At 34.9% G+C, this 15,731-nt stretch overlaps 4 protein-coding genes across 4 annotated transcripts; 3 read left to right on the top strand and 1 right to left on the bottom strand.

Annotated features, from left to right (window-relative positions):
- Positions 1–667: 667 nt before the first annotated feature.
- LOC125816026 (GDSL esterase/lipase At1g54790) lies at positions 668–2,604 on the top strand. Its single transcript, XM_049495620.1, has 5 exons — positions 668–962; positions 1,049–1,249; positions 1,328–1,494; positions 1,589–1,859; positions 2,264–2,604. The coding sequence occupies exons 1-5, from the start codon at positions 725–727 to the stop codon at positions 2,530–2,532; spliced, it is 1,146 nt and encodes a 381-aa protein (XP_049351577.1). The 5' UTR covers positions 668–724; the 3' UTR covers positions 2,533–2,604.
- A 10-nt stretch (positions 2,605–2,614) lies between these two features.
- On the bottom strand, positions 2,615–5,139 carry LOC125816039 (UPF0603 protein At1g54780, chloroplastic). Its single transcript, XM_049495634.1, has 3 exons — positions 4,571–5,139; positions 4,164–4,356; positions 2,615–3,121 (listed from the first exon to the last, which is right to left on the bottom strand). Exons 1-3 carry the CDS (start codon positions 4,997–4,999, stop codon positions 2,874–2,876), a joined length of 870 nt encoding a protein of 289 aa, XP_049351591.1. The 5' UTR covers positions 5,000–5,139; the 3' UTR covers positions 2,615–2,873.
- A 1,488-nt stretch (positions 5,140–6,627) lies between these two features.
- Positions 6,628–13,832, top strand: LOC125816171 (uncharacterized). The gene is made up of 12 exons (XM_049495762.1): positions 6,628–6,744; positions 6,957–6,997; positions 7,580–7,680; positions 8,397–8,474; positions 8,743–8,825; positions 9,658–9,709; positions 9,963–10,052; positions 10,188–10,256; positions 10,552–10,653; positions 11,565–11,633; positions 12,899–12,955; positions 13,427–13,832. Exons 1-12 carry the CDS (start codon positions 6,674–6,676, stop codon positions 13,511–13,513), a joined length of 900 nt encoding a protein of 299 aa, XP_049351719.1. The 5' UTR covers positions 6,628–6,673; the 3' UTR covers positions 13,514–13,832.
- Positions 13,833–14,050: 218 nt separating this feature from the next.
- Positions 14,051–15,177, top strand: LOC125816172 (uncharacterized). The gene has a single exon (XM_049495763.1). The coding sequence runs from the start codon at positions 14,337–14,339 to the stop codon at positions 15,063–15,065; it is 729 nt and encodes a 242-aa protein (XP_049351720.1). The 5' UTR covers positions 14,051–14,336; the 3' UTR covers positions 15,066–15,177.
- The last annotated feature ends 554 nt before the right edge of the window (positions 15,178–15,731 follow it).

Here is a 15,731-nt window from a genome sequence, read left to right as displayed (position 1 = left end):
AAACATGTCTGACCTCCACCTAATGTTCTTATTCTTCATTACTTTCTCAATTCAGATCCACCTACTAAAGGTTTAAAAGAAGAAAGAAATATTACTCCGGAAGCCCATGACAGTCGAAAGATATTTTCTTTGATTCCGTTTTTTAAAATATTTTGAATTGTTAAACGTTGTAACTTATAATTCCGTACTTTTTATATATTTTTTTAATTTTTTTTTTGAGACTCTATGTCCAAATTCACACCAAACATTAGTCAGTTTGATCCTCGTATTTCGAATTTTTTGGGACAGCTGGAGTAAATATACACGTTGAAGACAAGCAACTTTCACATGTACATGTCTGACCAAGATTGAGTTAAATATGATATCAGAAATGAATGCACTGACATTCTAAAATGTCTCAGTCACAGAACCATATTGGTTAATTTTTCTCAGTTGAGTTATATTATCAGTGGTTAGAGAAAATAACATTAGAAAAAGGACAATTTTTACCTGTTTGATGACAAGATAACTGTCCTAATCTAACCTGTTTTCTCATTAATGGAAACACTTCTAATCATAGCATCCATTCATTGAAGGATATGAAAGTAATTGAACAACAACCAATTCACAATCTTTTAGCCTTTCCCACAATTCAAAGACAACTTGAAATTGAAGCAAAAAAGCCCAACAAATCTTATTTTAAGAGGATAAAAATGCCAACTTTTTGTCAAAAGGGCAAAAAAACATGGCTTCTTCAACCACTTATGTCCTCCACATTCTTGTCCTTTTCTTCATCTGCTTACCCTTGGCTAATACCATAGATTTCAATTATCCTGCAGTATTCAACTTTGGTGATTCAAATTCTGATACAGGAGGCCTTGTTGCAGGCGTTGGTGATCGCCTAGAGCCACCCAATGGACAAACTTATTTCAAGAATCCATCTGGGAGGTTCTGTGATGGCCGACTAATCATCGATTTCTTGAGTAAGATTCCCACTTCAAAGTACCATTTTTTGATTTACTTTGAAGGTTATATTGATATACTTTTTTTTAATGGATTTTTGTTGCAGTGGATGCAATGGATCTGCCATTCTTGAACTCCTATTTAGACTCCGTTGCTGCACCGAGTTTCAGAAAAGGAGCCAACTTTGCAGCTGCTGGTTCAACTATACTTCCTGCCACTGCATCATCTGTCTGCCCTTTTTCATTTGGGATTCAAGTTGCTCAGTTTTTCAGGTTCAAGAATCGGGTTTCTGAAATTCAGGCAAAGAGTAAGTTTGATCATGTTTCTGATTTGCATATATCAAAATCCTATATATCTTGTGAGATTTTATTGATTTTCTTTGCAGCTAGGAAATATGATAAGTACGTTCCAGCTCAAGATTATTTCCAGAAAGGACTTTATATGTTCGACATAGGCCAGAATGATCTTGCTGGTGGATTTTACTCCAAGACATTAGATCAAATTCTAGCTTCAATTCCAACTATTCTTTCAGGATTTGAAGATGGTGTCAAGGTCAATTCTTATAACAGAAAATTACGCGGATTTTCTGTACTGATTATCAATTGCAGGTTGTAAACTCATTTCTGCTTCCTCTTTGACATCACAGAGATTGTATGACCTAGGGGCCAGGAATTTCTGGGTTCATAATACAGGTCCATTGGGGTGCTTAGGTCAGAATATAGCCAAATTTGGAACTGATGTATCAAAGTTGGATGAGCTAGGATGTGTTAGCTCACATAATCAAGCTGCAAAACTTTTGAACCTGCAGCTTTATGCCCTCTGCAAGAAGCTTCAGGGCCAGTATTCAGATGCAAATATCACTCATGTTGATATTTTTTCCATCAAGTCTAATCTGATAGCAAATTATTCCCGAAATGGTAAGTTACTAAGTTTCTTTACTCGCAAATGTCAAAAAGAAGATTGTATTATGCAATTTCTTTGTGATTATTGAATTCATGAGACATAAAGTGAAATTGTTCCACCAAATATCATATGAACTTTATTGAGAAGAACTGCAGTGCGCCCACTGTGTTCTTCATCTGGAAGGCCATGAGTGGAGGAGTGATGGTGCCTTTGCTTTCTTGATTTGGCTAAACCAACTTTAGAACTTCCTCTGATAAACACAGCTGAGAATCATACTTTTGCCATCATGATAACTTGTTTATACTTCAACTTAGAGGAAACTAAAGCAGGACGAGAGTTTCCACAAAGTGCACTTTCATTAAGTTGTAGAAGAAAAGAATTAATATAACACTTGGTACTTTGCATTTACACCTTGCAGGATTTGAGCAGCCACTAATGGCTTGCTGTGGATATGGAGGACCTCCACTCAACTATGACAGCAGGATTGCCTGTGGTCAGACAAAGGTGTTGGATGGAAACAATGTCACTGCCAAAGCATGCAATGACAGTAGTGAATATATCAATTGGGATGGAATTCACTACACAGAAACTGCAAACCAGTTTGTCGCCTCACAAATTCTCACCGGAAAATACTCTGATCCACCCTTCGCTGACAAGATGCCTTTCCTTCTCAAACTAAAGTTCTGAGGAAATAACATGCTTATCATTGTTTTATTCTCTGTATACTTATATATTTTAATTTACTAAAGAAATTCAATACTTTCATGGATTCTTGAAAATATAGAACTTATGGATCGTGTCATGATGGATACCACTAAAAATAACCCTTTACATTATCAGCGATGCAACAGGAAAGTTTTATCTACTTCTTATAAAAAGAAATGGTAGTATCCGTTATGTTAGGGGAGGTCCAAATCTTCATATTTATCCTTTTTAAATATCTCATGAATCAGTCATTTCCGAATGGACCATTTTGTACACGATAATATACATGCTTACTCAAATGTAACTTTCCAGAATCAGACAGTTCACTTCTTTGAAACATATGCATAGTATTGAGCCATAGGAACAACGAAAGCAATCACTAACAGCCCACCAACCACAAGTGTGAATTGTCCTCTTTTCTCATCAGTTTCCTCTCTGGATTTAAAGTTGGACTCTCTTTTGTTATCCTTGAGTTGGGGGCCACCAGGGTCAGGAAGGCCATCAATGGCTGCAACGAGACGTCTGGCAGTGCTGAAAACTGCTTCATTGTACTTCTCTTCAGTAGCCAAGACTACAAATATTGAAACCAATAGCCCCACCATCAATCAAGAGCATTAATGTACTTTCACTATGAAACAAAACAGAATTGTTCTAGGGTTGCTAGTTCTCCTATATATACAGAACAAGTTGTCTAGATAGATAATACTTTATTAGAATAGTCATCTACACACAGAAAAAACATGTGGTCATCGATAGTTCTGTGCGAACCTTCCCAAATTTGGTTTATCCAACAAACACTTAGAATTCATGCATCCAAACCCCATTTTTCTTGATAAAGAGACTTTTCATACCAACTTTAGCACTAAGAATGAAATCCAGATGCTGCATTAATTTTATCAATTGGTAAATAATTGAACGAGACCTTGGGACTGGGGTTTAACCTCGAGAAATAGACAATTAACGGAGAATGCTCCAAAAAAATTCATTTCATCCCAGTTTATTAGAAGTATGAATAATAAGGAGAAAGGGATCTGTTTCCTTTTCTTGCATGTCTAAATGTCATTGCCATCCTACTAGAATCATTCAAATGATACTAGTTTCTCCAGAGCTTCGACATCACGATCTACTTTTGGACCAGAAGATATGCTTTTTAAAGAATTCTTAATTGCATGCACAGAATAACTAAGAAAAAGTCCTTATTCCTCCATTGGATTGTCTCAGGATCATTACAAATATATAGACAACTAGGTGAACTCTTTTGGAGTTTGTGTTTCTAGGTCCTGTTTATAAATCCTTAGACATGACAATGAGAAAGCTTTTCTAGCAGTTAAGACCTAAGAGTTATTGAATTTATCGTACTCACTAAATTGCTTACATGCTATTGTTAATGTTGATGAAGAGAATTAGACTTTTCTAACCTAGTAAGTATAATCTATGAAAAGTAATATTCTCTATTATACTAATTCTCTGTACTATACTTCATGTCCTTACCAAAATTGTGAATCTTACTTATCACCACTGTTCTCAATAAACCATTCATTGGAAATCAACCTCAATGACAGAATTAATCAATGTGCCCAAACAACAAGGAACTAAGAGGAAGTATTTCCTACCTGGAAGGTTCTCTGAGACGGTAGCATCAAGAACAGTATCTCCAACGGCCTTTACAAAATCAGGGCCACCAGTTATTGCGCCTTCCTTTTGACTTGTAACGAGCACAACTATACCCTTATCATTTCCTTGTTCAACACTAGGGTACCACTTCTCCAAAACTTGATCAGCATACTCAAAAGCATCAGCTTTGCTCTATAAAAAAAACAAAAGTTACCATTTCGATTATTTTTCCTTAGTATAGTTTACAGGTTGAGGTCATAAGTCTCTCCAAGACAAGAATTTACAAAAGAACATAAGTACTTTAAGAGCATATCAAGTAGAAAATCACCATAAAGATAGATTGAAACTTTTCTTCTGAATAACTAATTATAGACTATTTCAAGATAAAGAAGAGAAGAAAAATTACAGTGAGCTTGCGGACAGTGATGAAGTTAATGTGGAAGCCTTTTCTCTTCTCTACATCAGACAACAATGCCTTCAAATCAGACTTTGTCACCCTGCTAAGCACACCAGCATCATCAACTACATATGAGTCCTTTGGTGGCCCTTCATTTAACACATCAAATTCAGATGCCAATGCAGAATCAGAAGACACAACTGGACAAAAACTAAGGGCTAAAGAAATAGCTAGAGCAGCTAATCCTTGCTGGACATGAGAAACCCAACTTTTGGGTACTGAAAAAGATTCTTTTTCAATCTGGGAATGTTGTTTTCTGAGGCTGCAGCAAATTGGCTTAGTTGATCTGGGTAAGTGAGAAAGGGAAAGAAAAGGCTTTGAAAGGGAAGTTTTGGGGTTGAAGAGAGGAGAAAAAGGAGGGGAGAGAATAGTTTCCATTGGAAGAAAAACAGTAACAGATCAAAATTTGTGAGAAAATACAGAAAAAAGTTGTTTTTGTTGTTCAGTGTGACACTGGCTATGTGTTTTTTGTTCATATTTCGGGTGGTTTGTGTTGTGTTATGTTGTGTCTCCTTCATTGGTTGTGGCTGAATCTTGATCTTGTATGGATAACGTTTTTCTCAGCCATGGAGAAACACAAGGGCATTCTGGTCATTTCCTCTTTGTTTATAACAAAATAATCCAAGCATAAAAATTTGTATTTATAAGTTATTCGGTTCATTTCAATTTAATTGTTTTTAAGGCTTTTGAATCTTGTGTTCAGTTAAAAATATTGTCAAATATATTATCCTTATCTTAAATATATCACTATCATTATCTCGTAGGACAAAAATATTTTTTTTGATATACCACAACTTAAATAAAACATTTGTCTACTCTTTAACCAACATTGAAAAATATTTCAAAAAAGAAGTTATTCCCTCAATTTAAAAAAGAATTATCTACTTTCATTTTCATTTTGTTTGAAAAAGAATTACCCTTTTTCCTTTTTAGTAATATTTTTATTTCAGTTTTCCACGTGAAATGTTTAAGGCAATGAGATTAAGGGTGTGTTTTGGTATGAAGGAAAATGTTTTCTTGGAAAACAAGTGGATTTCTAACTTATTTTCTCATGTTTGATTGGTGAGTTGAAAATATTTTTTAATGTTTGGTTGGTGAATGAAAAATATTTTTCAGAAAATATATTTTATTTTTAGCTTGAGACTAAAAAATACTCTTCAGGAAATAATTTATGATCCGAAAATCAACACCGGTAATTGGTCTAGGACCCGACCCGACACCCAAATTAGGACAAGACCCCGATGACCATTCCAAAATCTGACTTGAGATTTGACTGAGGAAAAAAAATTCAAAAATATTATTTTTTTAAAAAAACAATTTGATGGGGTGGGATGGCATAAAAATGATATATATTTTTTTAATTTAAAATATTTTTAAAAAACAATTTCTTTTTTTTAAAATTTTCTTTTTGATGGGAGTGGCGCCGGGGGGGGGGGGTTGGCGTTAAAAATGATTTTTTTCCCAAAAACCTTTTTTTGTTAAAAAATTTGACGGGAATGGCCTGGGTGGGGGGTGGGGGTAGAGGGTGGCATAAAAATGAAAAAAATTAAATTTAAATGGGGAGGGTCAGTTACGAAGTATGGGTCGTGAGAAAAAAATTAAAGGATAAGTTATTTTCCTTAAATTTGAGGAAAATAACTTAATTTGAAAAATATTTTTCAAACACTTCAGCCAACCTAACACACACCCTTTGGTACATTTAGCCTAACTTTAGTTTTTTACCACAATAGTGAAAAATATTTTTTATTTTCTTAAACTCCATCGTCTCAAGGCAAATTAAACCATTTCTTAAAAAACCCAGAGAGTATTTTTTTTTATAAAAAAACATTAGTTTTGATCATGTAAAAGAGTAAAACCAGGTAAAAAAAAGAAAAGAAGGGTAAAACCAAAAACCATGTTTTTTTAAAAAACAAAAATTGTGACAGGTGGCAGTCCATAAACGGTAAGCACTACCAGCTTAATTTATGCTGCGAAGTAGCAAACAAATCCTCCTTAAACCCTCTTCTCAAATTCCAAAACCTCCATTTCCGTCTTGAATCTCCTTGATCACAAATGGCTTTAGGGCGATTGCAGACGCTTCGAAACATCTTTGAAACAGTTCAAATTCGAGAGTTCTCTACCTTGTAAGCTGCTCAATTCATTATAATCTCTATCCTTAAATTCGTAAAATGCATATAAAGTTCTTTCTGCAAAGACTTGTTATATTTTGATTACATGCGAAAACGAATTTATTAGCGAAACAGCCAGCTTCCCTATTTTCCGTTTTGTTAGATTTTTTTTTTCGGAATTAAAGATGTCTTTTGTATCAAATCTGCCTCTTTTTTGGATACTGCAGGCTAGCCAGCTCAAGAAGCAATTCAAAATCTATTTCAAATGGTAAATGTATGCTTTCAGTTTCTACGCGCATTTGATATTCTATTTCACAAATGGGTTTGTTGAAATTTACTTCATTTTGGTTGTGTTTAGAGGCTGATGGAAAGATACAAGTGGAATAGGTGAATGAATTGTTTTTTATGGTTGTTGTTCTCACTTATGGGATTGGTTGCAATATGAAATCGTAAATTAAGCTGGTCTATTTGTAGCTGAATTGCATCATGTTGGAATAGATATGTTGTTTTCTGATTATCCTATCATTTTCCATTTCATTCATTTCAGTTCTTATGAGGGATAACTCTTATCTGTAATGAATTGAATAGTCTTTTCTTGTGATCCGATACAACAGCTGGAGCAATTTACTTGCTTATATAAATGGCCGGACCTCCATCCATGGAATAATAGATCTACTACAAAGACCTGTTCACTTGGTGAAAGACCACTCACTCTGAATCAATTAGTTTACTTTCTTCCTTCTTGTTTCATTTTCGTTGTGTTGACCTCTCTGCCTTTTAGAATTTGAACTCTGAGCTGTTAGTTGAACAAACATATTTCTTTGTTAAACTGTCTACTCCTGGTGTTCAGTTCCACATATCACACTGAGGTGCATATCATCCTGCATCTATAAGGACCATGGAGGTATCCCCTGGACATCTGGAGATAAAATAATGCTCCATTCAACTACGGTGAGTTAGATTTAAAAAAAATATCAAAGTTGTATTCAGAGGTAGCTTTCCTTTTTATAATTTAAATTTTGTGAGCATTTTATCTAAGTTTTAACTTGTCTGTAACTATTAGTTGTCTCAAGTGGTTTAAGCACCTTCTGTTTGACTGTTGATGGAGCATATTGAAAGTCCAGAGAGAATCATTAAGAATAACTTTATAACTAAGAATCCCAAAAAATTAGAAAACTTTATTTTAACCTAAACTTCCGTTATTACAGTTGTTTATAATTTTCTTATATTAATTATTAAGTAGCCTAAACTCCGATATAAGAGTTCTCTTATATACTGTTCACCAACCAATTCAAACAAGAGCTTTTATCTCCTCTTCCTATTTCACATGAAATAAGGTAAGTTTAGGCTAAAGGGAGTTTCGCAGCAGAAGAGGTGAATTTTCTGTGGAGTCTATGGAATCCCAACTGATGGTTGACACTCTTATAGTGTGTCCTTATCTCTTTTAGACAGATCAAAGTTCTTTTTGAACTGTTTCAATATTATTTTAAAATTGGTTGATCAGTGAATCTGTTGCTGTCTCTTCTGTACTATTGTCCTTGTTAGTTTGCTCACTTTTTCTTCTAGTGGAATTGATACTCCTGATCGTTTTCCTTGTAGCAATTGTATATCCTTATTTTGTTGAATGAGAGCTTTGACTACTCCTATCACTTTTACTTTCCATCTAGACACAGGAGCCAATAAGCTATGGTTACATGCGATCAGTTACAACAAAAGCAAAAGCTCCAGCCCAAGCGCGGCAAATGGTAACAAAATTGAAACTCTGCTAGTGATGAATAAATATGCTTGGTTTCATTTTGGTTGTTACTTGTTAGAGTTAAGCACATTAATCTGTTACGGCCTTTAGATTATTCTTTAGATGTGGTAATTTTCTCCCTTGGTGACTTGGACCCACAACCTTAAGGTTGGAGATAGATGTGCTTTCCACTTGAGCTACCCTCTCTTGTCAAAAGAATTTTTTTTTTATGATCAAGTTGGATAAACATTTAAGCTTTAAATTTTTTCCGTCTATAGGGAGCAGTCAAAGTGTCTATGCTGAGTCCTGGAATCATATATGAGCCTTATGTCCCTCGTGAGAAAATCCCATTCTGGAAGCGGTAAGTAAGACTTCTCATGCAATTGGCTTTTGATTTTGGTTGCTCGCTCTTCTGATTAATATCTAAATACAAGAGATCTTTTCTGGAATCAGTTTTAGTCTGTATCTAACAGAGAGAAAACTATTATGGTATTTAGGTAACTTTTGGTGTGGCAGTCTAGGACTGTCAAATTCTTTGTTCTAGTTACAAACTGACATTGATTAGGACAGGATGGATTGTATATGCTCACATAAGACAGTATCCAAGGAGAAAATATAATGAGGAGAAAACTGAGGCAAGCTAAATATGGACAACACGCACCATGGTGCACGAATGAGGTAGTAGGTTCTTTTGGGGTTGGTATACCGAAACATATAAGAAATCAATGGACTAATATTAAGTTATTAACAATGTCTAGTTCAAAGTGGAAATAGGAGGTGCTTTGAAGACAAAAAGGAGATGATTCATGTTGTCAAATATAGATGTGTTCAAAATTTGTACTATTGGATGAAAGTAAATTTTGATTTAAATATGTATGACATGCTGGACTTGTTAGAATCTTTGAATCTGTAATGTAAACCAAGTCCTGCTTTTTGTACTTGCTGGAGTACTATCTTGGTACTGTACGTCTTATTCAAAGTAGGGAATGTAAGGAGAATTCACCTTGGCAGATGCATGGTTAGGTCATACACTCCTTAAAGAAATGTTTTTAGATCTCTTTTGTAGTGATGCTGATAAAAAGGTCACAGTATTATAAATAAAATTAGAAGTGCTCATTCGGTGATTTGGAGTTCTTTACACTTCGCGATCATGCAAAACAACCTGTGTTCAACTTTTCAAATCTTGATACCAGGTATTTCACTAGAAATGGTTGGAAAAGGACAAAGGAGGATCTTACTTCAGAGGTAATTATTTGTGCATTTGACCATTCTATATAAACTCATTTGCACTGCTACTTGACTACTTCACAAAAATATATTGTTTCAAGATCTGCTATTCTTAAGTTTTTAACCCCTCATGGCATGTTCCTTCACTTAGATTCGGGGTTAATAATAAGAAATTATTGATATTATTTAAGGGTGATTATGCGAAAAGTTCCTATTATATGTCCTTTATCTTCATTGTCTTCAGCTTTACTCATCAAATTTGTCTTTGCAGCTAAAAAATGCATACGCTATTGCTAAATTACGAAAATCTGGATATTCAAAAAAACAGTTCTATACTGAAGCTGTTACCATATACAAAGAGGTGTTCTTTCAATTTTGTTCTATTTTTTTCAGTACTTTAGACTTCTTGGGTGATTGTCGTCCTCTTGTTTCTGTTTACTAACATTTTCTATGTTCAGCATTTGACTTGCATGTACTTCTGCCTTTCCCCTTTCAGATAAATACCCAAATGGCAAATGGAGGAAAGGGAACTTTGAGGAAATTAGTTACGGAGCATATGTACTCTGTAGGTTCTTATACCTGGTATTTTTATTCTGAATTCACACCGAGCCTTCAATCCTGCTGCTTAACCTGGTCATTTGGATGAAACAATGAGATTATGCTTTTGGCATGGGTTAGGTCCTGTTTGTAATGAGTGGATCTTGGACCACTTCAATTTTCATACATAGGCCATGTTGGCTATCGGATTGGTCCACAGTTATCTATATTTGTCATGGGCTATTTAATTAATTCACTCTTTCTGACTTTAAACTTAAAACTAGTCTGTTTGACATATTTCTTCCTTTGGTCTTACAAGACAGGCTCTCAAGAATGAGATCAAGCAACGAGAATCAGTGTGGCCTACTGTCTACTGGGAACTAATTGAACCAATTGTAAAAGTGCGAACTCTGCGAGCTCGATTGGCAAGTACCAAACCTTAACCATACAAGCTTGTAACTGCCTTGGTTTGCATGTGTAGGAACATTATGTAACTACCAGGACACTAGGTGGAACTCAAGATGATTACCTTTTCCATGTGATGTATATGATCTACATTTTTTGTCTCTCTTATTTGGTTTGTCAGGATCAAAGCCTTTTATGCTGACCCTTTATAAATTCTGTCTCGGGTTCTGAGGGACACTTCCTTATGTGATGGATAGATCTACATTTTTGGTCTCTCTAATTTGGTTTTTCAGCAGCAAACCCTTCCATAAATTTTCTTCCTGGGTTGGTTTTGGTATTTGTCTTTCTTGGAGAAACCGTATTCAATGGGGTCGATAACGAAACACATCAGGGTTTAAGAAATTGTGTACGCTTCTGATAATATTTTTAGTTTTTGTACCTGTCTTATTGCCTATATCTTTTCTTAAGATGACGTTGCCAACTTGCCACGTAATTGATTGGGGAGAGAGTGCTAGTTTAACTGGGATGATAAATATTAAAGCCCTAGAGGCTATTTGATATTGGAAGTTGTTGAATTGCTTTTCTACTCAGTTTTCCATATCAGGTACTATATATGTTGTATTTCTTATATTTTTTAGGCGAAAGCAAACTGTAGAGAGCTCATAATGTCAAAGATGATGTGAACTGAAAGTGTTTTTTCTTTCTGTTGTTAAATTGTTTATCCTTCGCCTCCCTTCAATCACTTTTCACGAATATTAAGAAATATAGCAACAAATGGAACCTCTATCATGTAAAAAGGGGAAAAAAAGGAATTTCATTCTCTTTAGATTTTCTCTCCACCAAGTGATTATTCGTGTGGAAGTTTTGGCGTTTGAACTTTTGCCCCTTCTTAGTTGTGCAATGATAGAACTCTGTAGCTGCTTCTTTGCAGATTGGTGTTGATCGAAATGATCTGAGTAAGGTGTTCATACAGCTTACACTTGAGTTTCTGGCTAAGCAGGTAAGCTGGCCAGTAATTTAAATATATTCTGTTTTGAGTTCATTTGATGCTGATGCCTGCTCCTGTCAATGGTGTTGTAGCTGTTTGAAGTTTTCTGCATCTCATGATTGTAATGCTTGATTCGGTTGTGAAATTTGACATCCAGTCCTGTTGATATGACCAAATAGCTGCATAATTTATTTATTTTGAGAAAGAAAATAGCTGCATAATTTGTCTATATTACCACACCTTTAAGACTTTACCTGGCGGATAACCTTTGTTTATTGCTAATCAACATGGCAATCAAAGACATCCATTTTATAGAGAATTACTTGGAAAAACAACTCAAGCAAAAGATAATGTCACCATTCTGATTGTAACTTGAGAAAAGAAGAAAGTGAATAGGTGCCGATTGGTGTTCTCCTATCCCTAGTACCCCAAAGAGGATTCTGTGAACACAATCTCAACTTGAATCATGGCATGACAGGTGGCAATGGCTTTACCTATTTGCTTGCTTGTTTTGATAGACTATTTTAGCTCATGAAATTTCCTGCTTGCTAGGAAAGAAAGAAGAGTATTGGAAGATCACTTTCTAGTTTCCTACTGCTTATTCATGAACCAGCGACCTCTATACCCAAAACAGATGCACTAACCATACTGTGCTTGCAAATATCAATGACTTCTAGTTGATGATGAACTTGCTTCCTTGTCTGTTAATGGACTTAAATTAACTGATTGCAGATTCTGTCACATGAGTTAACAATTATGTTTATGCTGTGGTCACATAGTGTATAATAAAGAAAAACCAGGATAGATTAATTTTCATGGTTGTTAAATTAGCCTAAAAAAGGAAAGAGTTCTATTGGCGTCATATCAGTCTTACCTTGAAACTAAGAGATCCTGCTGCAGCTTATGGATAAGAAAAGTAATAAACCCTTATCTTGTTACCTTTAAACTAAGAGACCCTGCTGCTATTTGTGGATAAGAAAAGGAATAAACCCTTATCTCGTTACCTTAAAACCAAGAGATCCTGCTGCCACTTGTGGATAAGAAAAGGAATTAACCCTTATCATATCACCTTAGCAAAATTAGTTTGTAAATGAAATAATTGGAGAACAGCCTTTCTCATGTTTTACTAGTCCAAAGGAACTTCGTTTAGTTTCCACGAGTGCGTCAGGTTTTACTTTTAATATTTAAAATTTAAAAGACCAACACATCTTTTGTAGTAATGCAGTCTACGGTTATTAGAAATGATTATCCTATGTTGATATTAAGCTTTTTTACAGAAGTTTGAGGCATATGATGGGAAAGGAGCTGTTGTCTCTGGAGATAGAAATAAGGAGGTATGTGATAGAGATTCTGTATAATGCAGTGATCAACTGAATTAGCCATCCGACATTGCTGTGAAGAAAGTCACTTTTCTACACTCCAAAGTTGAGGAATGCTGAACCAGAGTTTGTTATTTAGTCTAAGTTAATGGCTCCATATCTTACAAATATATCTGGGATATTAACATATGGATTGGGAATTTGGGATGCCAGAAGCATTACCTTGCAAACCTCTTATAACGTTCTATATTTTCTTCTGTTTTTTTAAAAAAAAGAAAAAACAGCATTCCTGGTTGCATCTAGTAAAGGGCTGCTAAGTCACCACAGATAATACAAAGGTCTAATATTTAGTATGCTGAAATTTATAGTTTTCCACCATCATAGTAGTTATGTTAGTGAAGCATTTTGGCAACAAGTCCTACTATGTGATTGCCTATGCAATAGTAGTAGAAAACACTATTTTCTCATTTGTTTTTTCCCATCCAGGTCTTGGTACGTGATATATGGGTTTTTGAGAAGTCTCTCTTCCACCCTGGAGCATACTGGCGTTTATGTGGACGAATCAAAGTTTAGATAGACTAAGTGAAGAGGGAGTGATACACTTCAATTTTGTAAGATGCTAAGATTTGTAACTTATCCAATCCTTAGACACTACATGTCTTTGTTTCTCTCAAGCTAATTAGTTGGGACTGCCTCATGGGTCGAAGAGTACTTTTGTGTGCCTTATCCCCGAGTCCATTCAGAAAATTTCCTTCAGACTTGTGTATCTGCCATTTTATGACTTAATAAGCAGGTGTGGTCCTGAATAATCGTTCTTAGAAGAAAACCTTTAAAGATGTATTTTTAGTTTTTTGTAATTGTTTTGAAGTGTTGTCAGTGTGATTTAAGGGAATGTCTATCATTTGACTTGGTGAAAATTGTGTACAAAGAAGTATACTCCTTGCTTCTTTGCTTGGTAAATAGTAATACATCTCGTCTGGTTTCATTCTCTTTCTTCATGTGCTCTTCAATCAATTAGTATTTCATTGTTCGAAAGTATTGCACTTCAGTTAAAGCTGACCAAATCCCTTAATCCTCTTTATTAGTTTTCCATGCTCAATTGGTTTCAATTCTTAAGCTGAGATTGACAATCAGAGCCATCATCTTGATTATCTTTTTGTTCTTAAACTCGAGTTGAGAAAGAGGCAAGGAATAAAAACCTTGATGCTCTATAAACATTAGCTTTATGGAAGGAGGAAATAAGATGCTATCAGGCTTTGGCTTTGGTTTGCTCTCAAGAAAAGAAAAGGAACATTGCTTGCAACTGTTGCTTGTCTTTGCAGAAAGAATCCAATGCTACAGCAGGCTAAAAGCCTGCATTATTTTTTTAATTTCCTTTCTTTAAACAGACTAAGAAATGGACCAAGGAGAAAACAAGATCCAGCTCTTTGGCATTTTTAATGAGTTCCTATGTTATATCATGTCTTTTGGATGTCCTGTGTGTTTCAGTCTATCCATCTGTCGAAGGCTATTCAACTTGTTCAAGGATACTGCTGCTGAAATAGCAGGTCAAATCTACATGATCACGAGTTTGAATTTATCTTGGCGCAATGGCTTCCTTATTGTCGATAGGCTTTATGAATTTGTTGTGCAGAGCCTTGCTGATGAAGCTACCAAACCTGTAACTTTGGGTGATTCCAAGGGTCACAGTTTGGTCAATACAAGCCAATCTCGATCTAATCCAGGTAATGGAAATCACTCAACCAATGAACATGTTCTGCATTCTGAAGATTCGAGTTCTCGTGTAATTCCCAAGCTGGAAGAAGCTGTAGTTGAAGATGATCCTGTCCTTGAAAATGAAGAAAGTGAGCTTTCTCAGGTAACTAGTGAAGAGAATGAAGGTGACAAGATTGTTGAGGAAGAGGCCTCTGGACCATCAATGGAAACTCAAAATAAAGCTCCAAAGAAGATGGTTAGCATAAATGATAATGTGGAGGAGATTTATTTCAGTAAGAAGAAGAAGAAGAAAAAGAAATCAACAGAGAAAGTGCCTTCCAACAAAGAGGAAGTAAAAGAAGAGCCAAAACCATTGAAATCAATTCTCAAGGTGGGCTCTAATGTAAATGAAAATTGGGATGAGAAATAGTAAATTCATAGGTGCAAATAACAAAAAATTACTAGTAAATTATACTTGTTAATGACGCACATTGCGTTTGGGATATGAAATAAGTTCTCACTCATTAGTATCTATGAGGTGTTATGGTCATATGGTTGACAGGGCATTGTTTAAGATTGAACAACTTTTTTATAATATTAACTTATTGACGTCCAAATATATATCCAGATTTTAGTACTCAATTAAATATACGCACATCAATATTTACACCTAATAGAACACTTTAAAGTTTAACATTAAGAGACAGCAAATTTAAGTAAGAACATATATTACTTTAAATTTTATGTTCATTTCATCTTCCAAGAATAGAAAAAGGGATCTCACCTTGCCATGAAGCAGAACTCATATTCCTTTTCTTTTATAGCATGACACATACTCATATTCTTCAAAATATACACTAAATATAATTGCATTTGCAACATTTATTCCTCCTCAAGTTAGAGAAATCTAAAAAACTAGACACTCAATTTAAGATGTAATTTCACATAGGACAAGCTTATCAAAAATTCCTAATAGCTTTACGAAGAAAAAGTGATTTTAAAAGTTTGATCAAACAAGCTAATAATAATATATAATTATGATCCTCACGCGCGCACACCCTTCTACCCAAAGAGAAATCTTCCTACTCATTCCATA

Source organism: Solanum verrucosum, unplaced genomic scaffold, assembly GCF_900185275.1.
Source record: "Solanum verrucosum unplaced genomic scaffold, falcon-dt-bn FXZP01000261.1, whole genome shotgun sequence".
NCBI lineage: Eukaryota > Viridiplantae > Streptophyta > Magnoliopsida > Solanales > Solanaceae > Solanum > Solanum verrucosum.
The sequence above is the reverse complement of the archived record's forward strand: the minus strand, read 5'-3'. Positions and strand labels throughout refer to the sequence as shown.